The sequence below is a fragment of the Lactuca sativa genome, chromosome 7 (genome assembly GCF_002870075.4).
Source record: "Lactuca sativa cultivar Salinas chromosome 7, Lsat_Salinas_v11, whole genome shotgun sequence".
NCBI lineage: Eukaryota > Viridiplantae > Streptophyta > Magnoliopsida > Asterales > Asteraceae > Lactuca > Lactuca sativa.
In genome coordinates this window covers 143,764,276-143,771,027 of record NC_056629.2, presented here as the reverse complement: position 1 = coordinate 143,771,027, position 6,752 = coordinate 143,764,276, and the positions used below count along the sequence as shown (strand labels likewise).

Below are 6,752 nucleotides of genomic sequence, written 5' to 3'. Positions count from 1 at the left end.
TGACTTCTTGTTGGCATTTGTAGTCATCTCCTCCAAAATGAACTTTGAAAAATTGAAGTCAAAACCCGCAACCAGTGCAACAATTGCCTGAGTATTCCTTGAAGAGATCTCATCTGAGCCACCCTTCCTACCAGAAATGCAGTTAACGAACACGTGAGCTAGAAACCTCCAGTAAGGAGGTAACAGCTTTTTCAAAGTGGGTGGGAAGACACCTTCAGATCCCATTTTCTTGATATATTTTTCAACTTGTTCCAAATCGATATCAGTTGGGTAAGATGCCATATCATTGATTTTCAATACATCTCTGATAAATTGCTCAGTGATAACAACTTTACACCCTTTGATAGAAGCTTCAATGATCAGTGAGTCATCTTCTCCTTTCTTGACATTAGCAGACTTCCAAAACTCATTGGTTAGGCTTAGATAGATGTTTGGGTTCCAGGTCAGTGTAGTGTAGATGCAACATTCCTTTAATCCATACATCATTGACTTGAATTCATTGTGTGCCACAGGAGAATCATCTAGGAGAATTGACACGTTATGACTTTCAGCAACCTTAAGACTTGCGATTTCTCCCTGCACAAACCTTGCCAAGTGAGAAAAACTTTTGATTATAACAATTTAAAAATTATTTTCTCAATTATATCAATTTAATTGGCCATTTGAATTAAAATTTATTAGTCAAAAATGAGTTCTTGGTCAAAACAGTTTAGACCGAAAACTCAATGACCGAACACTATTGGACTGAAAGCTTCTTAGAATCGAAAATGGCTTAAACATGAGCTGATAAAGCTATGACCCAGTGGACCGAAAGCGGATTGACCGAAAGCCGGTTAGCCGATGAACTGAAAGCTGGTTTTCGGCCGAAAGCTCATGACAAAAAACAAGTCGACCGAAAGCTCATTGACAATTCATTTTATTTGATGATTTAGCCTCGAATTCGTGGTCGATTCACAGAAAAAACAATGTATCCACGGTCGAAAACTTCATACCTGTAAGATTTGAGTATCAATTTCAAGAAATCACACAAAAAAAATTTCGAGGGTAAAGAGAGATTCTGGGAGTTTTCGGTCAGGATGAAGAAAATGAGTGGAGGAACTGATTTCGGTGAAGTCATTTCCCTTATTTACCTAATCCATAACCGGATCCATAACCCATGGGCTGCATCCCCTTTTAAAATTATGAGGCCCAAAACCCAAAATATTTTTTTAAAAATAAACTCTTTGAGGATTAATTACAAATAAAAATAATAAAAATAAAATAAATAAAATAAAATAAAAATGAAATATTTTCTAAAATTTACCAATCCTAAAAAGCAAAGAAAATAAAATAAAAATTAAATTAAATTAAAAATAAAACTAAAATTTGAATTTTAACCTAAATTTCACTTCTATCTGAAATTAATAACCTTTTGAGATGTGAGATCAAAGTTGTTGGACAATCATTTTCCATTTGTCACTACCTCTCCTTTCATGAATAGATCTGGTTGATCGCCGGTATTGTGGTCCACTTAAACACGGAAAATTGTGACATGATCCATACCCGAATCCATAACCCATGGGCTGCATCCCCTTTTAAAATTATGAGGTCCGATACCCAAAATATTTTTTTTAAAAAATAAACTCTTTGATGATTAATTGCAAATAAAAATAATTAAAATAAAATAAAATAAAAATGAAATATTTTCTAAAATTTAGCAATCCTAAAAATAAAATAAAATAAAATAAAAATAAATAAAATTAAAATTAAAACTAAAATTTGAATTTTAACCTAAATTTCACTTCTATCTGAAATTAATAACCTTCTGAGATGTGGGATCAAAGTTGTTGGACAATCATTTTCCATTTGTCAGTACCTCTCCTTTCATGAATAGATCTGCTTGATCGTCGGTATTGTGGTCCACTTAAATACGAAACATTGTGACAATTTTTAGGTATGCTATCGGTGACTAAACAGATTGATCCTAAGTTACTAGATAAAATTCCTAAGGACCATTTATCTGACGACGACCAAGGATATTGTTATCCACCTAATTGAGCAGCGAAATCTACAAACATTCTATAATTGTTCAATTTTAGTTGTACTAGAACGTGTTTCCTACTTCCTGATATACCCCAATAATCAAGGACTTCCGAGATACTCCTTACTTTAGGTGAGCAGACAATTATTAGGAGAGAGAATTGATTTAGAGTGCATATGTTGTACACCCAGTTCAGATCTCTTCCAATCACGTAGAGGGTGAAACATATGACTAACTAGAGTCTTAGAGGGATTGAGAAGTAGAAGGTTGCATATGCTGTGTACCAGGTCGGATTATTAATCATGCAAAGGAGACAACATATGGCTAATAGACAGAAAGAATAGCATAGATAGAAGATGCAGATAGACAAATTTGCATATGTTGCAGTCCAGGTCGGATCTTTCGATCATAGAGAGGAGGCAACATATGACTAACAGTAGGAAAGAAAGAAAATAACTTTCTATAGACCTAATTTATCGGAATTCTACAGTCGTCCCATCAATACCAAAATTAAGGACAAAATCCGTACATCGAGGAAAAGTTAATCCACAGATCTAGATACGGGTTTCTTTAATGTGACTGGTGGATTCTCATGTATATCTCCCTGCTCAACCTATCCGAGCGTCATATTTTTAGGCTAAACGGATCTATCTAGGTCAAGATTTGTCAAGTCTCTAGACTCCTTAAGTTCATCTGTACCTAGTCAAGTCCATTAAACTTTTCGTGCGTACCAGCGCATCGAACACAGAGCCTAGACAATTCAACTTTGGTACCTTACACATATTCAGATTGCCTGCTATCACAAGTTTTATATCACTTCCCATATATTTCTTACACAAAAGAATTATCTCAGTATTATTTTTAAGTTTTCTGATTTTCTAATGTTTTTAGATTTTCTGTTTTTTAATTTTTGTTTGGTTTTTGTTTATTTCTCCCCCTAAATTTGTGCAAGGGAGAGAATGAAATATAAATGCGCAAATTTAAACTAACTTAAACAAAAATTAATCCTAAAAATGAATCATTTTCAAAAAGTTTACCAGCACATTGAATCGAGCCTTGTTAAACGGCTTTGTGAACAAGTCCGCCACATTATTAGTAGTGGGAACCTGTTCTAGCCAAATGAGAGAGCGCTCACAACAATCTCTGATAAAATGAACTTTGATGTCGATGTGCTTGGATTTTAAGTGCTGGACCGGATTTTTAGCAATTTGGATCGCAGCCTCATTATCACAAAAGATTGGGGTTTCTTGAAAATTCAAATCGTAATCCAACAGTTGATGTTGGATCCATATGACCTGAGAGCAACAAGTAGACGCAACCACGTATTCCGCTTTTGTTGTTGAGGTTGAGACAGTGTTTTGTTTCTTGCACTGCCAGGACACCAGCCGATCACCTAGAAATTGACACTCGTCTGATGTCGATTTCCTGTCAAGCTCGCAGCCTCCATAATTGCTGTCAGTAAAAGCATAAGATCAAATTCAGAATTTTTCGGATACCAAAGACCCAGTTTTGGGCTGCCTTTGAGGTAGCGAAAAATTCTTTTAACAGCAATAAGATGAGAAAGTTTAGGGTTAGCCTGATAACGTGCGCATTGACAAACCACAAACATAATGTCTCGGCGACTTGCAGTTAGATACATCAGCAAACCGATCATCGATCTATAGTATGTTTGATCTACGGATTCGCCTTCAATATCAGGAGTTAGCAGGGGTCTCTCCGCCATCGGTGTCAAGGCAGGTTTGGCATCTCTGAACCCGAACTTCTCAAGCATATCCTCCTCATATTTGGCTTGATGGAGTAGGATTCCAGCTGAACGTTGTTGGAACTGAAGCCCCAAAAACATGGTCATCTCGCCCAACGAACTCATCTCGAAACTCTTATTCATAACATCCTCAAACTCCTTGCATAGTTTTGGACTCGTTGAGCCAAAAATGATGTCATCTACGTAGATTTGTACAAGAATCTGATCCGCACCAACATACTTTATGAATAGGGTCTGATCGATAGTACCGCGTGAGTAGCCATGATCGAGCAAGTGATGTGCGAGAGTAGCATACCAGGCTCTAGGAGCTTGATGCAGCCCATACAAAGCCTTGTCTAACTTGTAGACATGGTTGGGAAATTTTGAGTTGACAAACCCAGGAGTTTGATCAACATAGATCTCTTCTTTCACCTTGCTGTACAAGAAAGCCGTCTTGATGTCCATTTGATAGACAGTGAAGTTCATGTAGGATGCATAAGCTAGGAAGATACGAAGAGCCTCCAAGCGTGCCACCGGAGCATATACTTCTGTATAATCAAGACCCTCTATCTGTCTGAACCCACGGATAACCAATCTCGCCTTATTTCGGACAATTACACCCGAATCGTCTTGCTTATTCTGACATACCCATCTTGTGTTGAGAGACTTCTTACCTTTAGGCATTTTCACCAACGTCTAAACCCCAAGCTTCTCTAACTGATTCAGCTTGTCATGCATTGCATCCACCCAGCTGGGCTCATTCAAAGCCATTTCTATGTTCTTGGGCTCTATTTGAGAGATAAAACAAGAATAGAGACATGTGTTGATGTCTCCACTCTGGCTTCTAGTTCTGACACCGTTGCCCAACTGGCCAATGACATTATCGATCGGATGATCGCGCTGTATACGAGAGGGTATATCTTGATTGATGTCATTGAGTGAAAGAGGAAGATTATGAATATTAATAGCTCTTTCATTTGCTGAAGAATCCACGGTAGATGAAACAGTTTCGTTTGTTGGATTTGCTAGAAACTCATCAGCGATTTGTTCGGGAAAGAGAAGTTTCATCAGATTTTGAGTGACAGCGGAAACATCTTGGTTCATGAACTCTCTTTCAACTGGAGTTAGAGGAGTAGCATCAGCATCTGGATCAGATTATTTTGTTGAGGACTCTGGAGAAGCGATTGGAACAGATGACTCCACCGGGGGATCAGTAGCAGAAACCAATGGCAGTCTGTAAACAACCTCTTCATCATCGTCTTCAATGATATTCTTCGAGCCAGAGGTAGACCCAGCTTGGTTTTCAGACGACACACTAAAAGATTTGAATAGTGATGTGTAGTCAAACAGCCAATCAGGACCCACCCTAGCGTCCATTTCATTCTCTTCCAGCCAGTGTACATCAAACGATTCCACAATTTGCTTCGTCTTCTTAATGTATACCATATAAGCAGTACGAGCAGCATATCTGACGAAACAACAGTCATCAACTATTGTATTGAATTTTGGGTTGGACTCCAAGTGAAGAAGGGTGCAAGGGCAACCAAATACTCTAAAATGGCTGACAGATGGCTTGTGTCCATATAGAATCTCATACAGAGTTTTCATCTGGGCTTTGTTGATCAGGACACAGTTTTGAACGTAGCTAGCAGTGTTGATCGCCTCTACCCAAAAGAAAACTAGAAGTTTAGAATCACATAGCATCGTCCTTGCTGCATCTTGTAACGTTCGATTCCTCCTCTCAGCAACACCATTTTATTGTGGTGTCCGAACAGAACTAAACTGACGCACAATACCCTTTTCAGTGCAAAAATGATCTAGAACAGCATTCTTGAATTCTGTTCCATTATCTGTGCGTAGCGCTTTCACTCGATGGTTGGTTTGGTTCTCGATCATTATAATGAACTTCTTGATAAGATCAGTGATCCCAGATTTGTTGGATAGAAAGAAGACGCACGTGAAGCGAGAGAAGTCATCTATCACAACAAGACAGTATGAATTTCGGTTGATGCTAAGGACGTTGACCGGACCAAACAAGTCCATGTGCAACAATTGGAGCACCTGACTGATGGAGTTGACCTGCTTTGCTAGATGTGGCTTTCGATGATGTTTTCCTTGAGCACATGACACACATTTTCAAAAGTGATGAAGTCACTGACGGGTAGACCACATACCATTTCGTTTTTGGCAAGACGGTTCAGATTCTTTGCATTTGCATGGCCAAGTCGACAATACCACATCATAGCATTTTGGTCTGATACGAATTGTAAGGTCCTTGATGGAAGGATCTTCACCAATGATCAATTACGCAAATGAAATAAAGAAGAAGATGAGTAGAAGAATGATTGAAATTGAGGTTGCATACGATTAAAACTATAAACCGTCTGATACAACTCAATGGACCGAAAACCACAGTGAACAACTACTGACAAAAGACAACCTGACAGCCTATTTATACCAACATGCATTGACTGAAAACAGGTTTTCGGTCACACCCTGACTGAAAACCTTCCTAGACCGAAGACAACAAAAATTACCAAAAGACTCCAAATAACAATCTCAAATGCCCTAACTCATCTATATATGTATTGCCTAGACCAAACCATATGCTTTGACCTTTCACATTATTCTCGCTCTTTGATAAAAAATGCTAATCTTAAGAGACCTACCTTAAAGGATCTCTGTGAGTAGACAATACTTAACACATTGAATAGTATTTCATTATTAGGTATCTATTGTTATAATTTTTAGAAATGATTAAAATGTTATTTAAGTTTACCCAACGCCACACCTCTAATATCAGGATACATAACATTATACTGGTTATTGATGGGTTTTCAGCATTACATCAATCCTATGGTGCACATGCAAACCCTAAAGTTTTGGATCTAGTTTTCTATAATTGTACATGCAAATCATCTAAAGCTTGTAATCCCTATTCCTAGCTTACAAAAAACGAAAATCATAACTAAACTAGGGTTAGGAAATTAC

General features: G+C 37.8%; 1 protein-coding gene across 1 annotated transcript; it reads right to left on the bottom strand.

Moving 5' to 3' along the window:
• Positions 1-4,916: 4,916 nt before the first annotated feature.
• On the bottom strand, positions 4,917-5,804 carry LOC111904320 (uncharacterized). Its single transcript, XM_042896794.1, has 3 exons — positions 5,558-5,804; positions 5,359-5,425; positions 4,917-5,229 (listed from the first exon to the last, which is right to left on the bottom strand). The coding sequence occupies exons 1-3, from the start codon at positions 5,802-5,804 to the stop codon at positions 4,917-4,919; spliced, it is 627 nt and encodes a 208-aa protein (XP_042752728.1).
• Between the last annotated feature and the right edge of the window lie 948 nt (positions 5,805-6,752).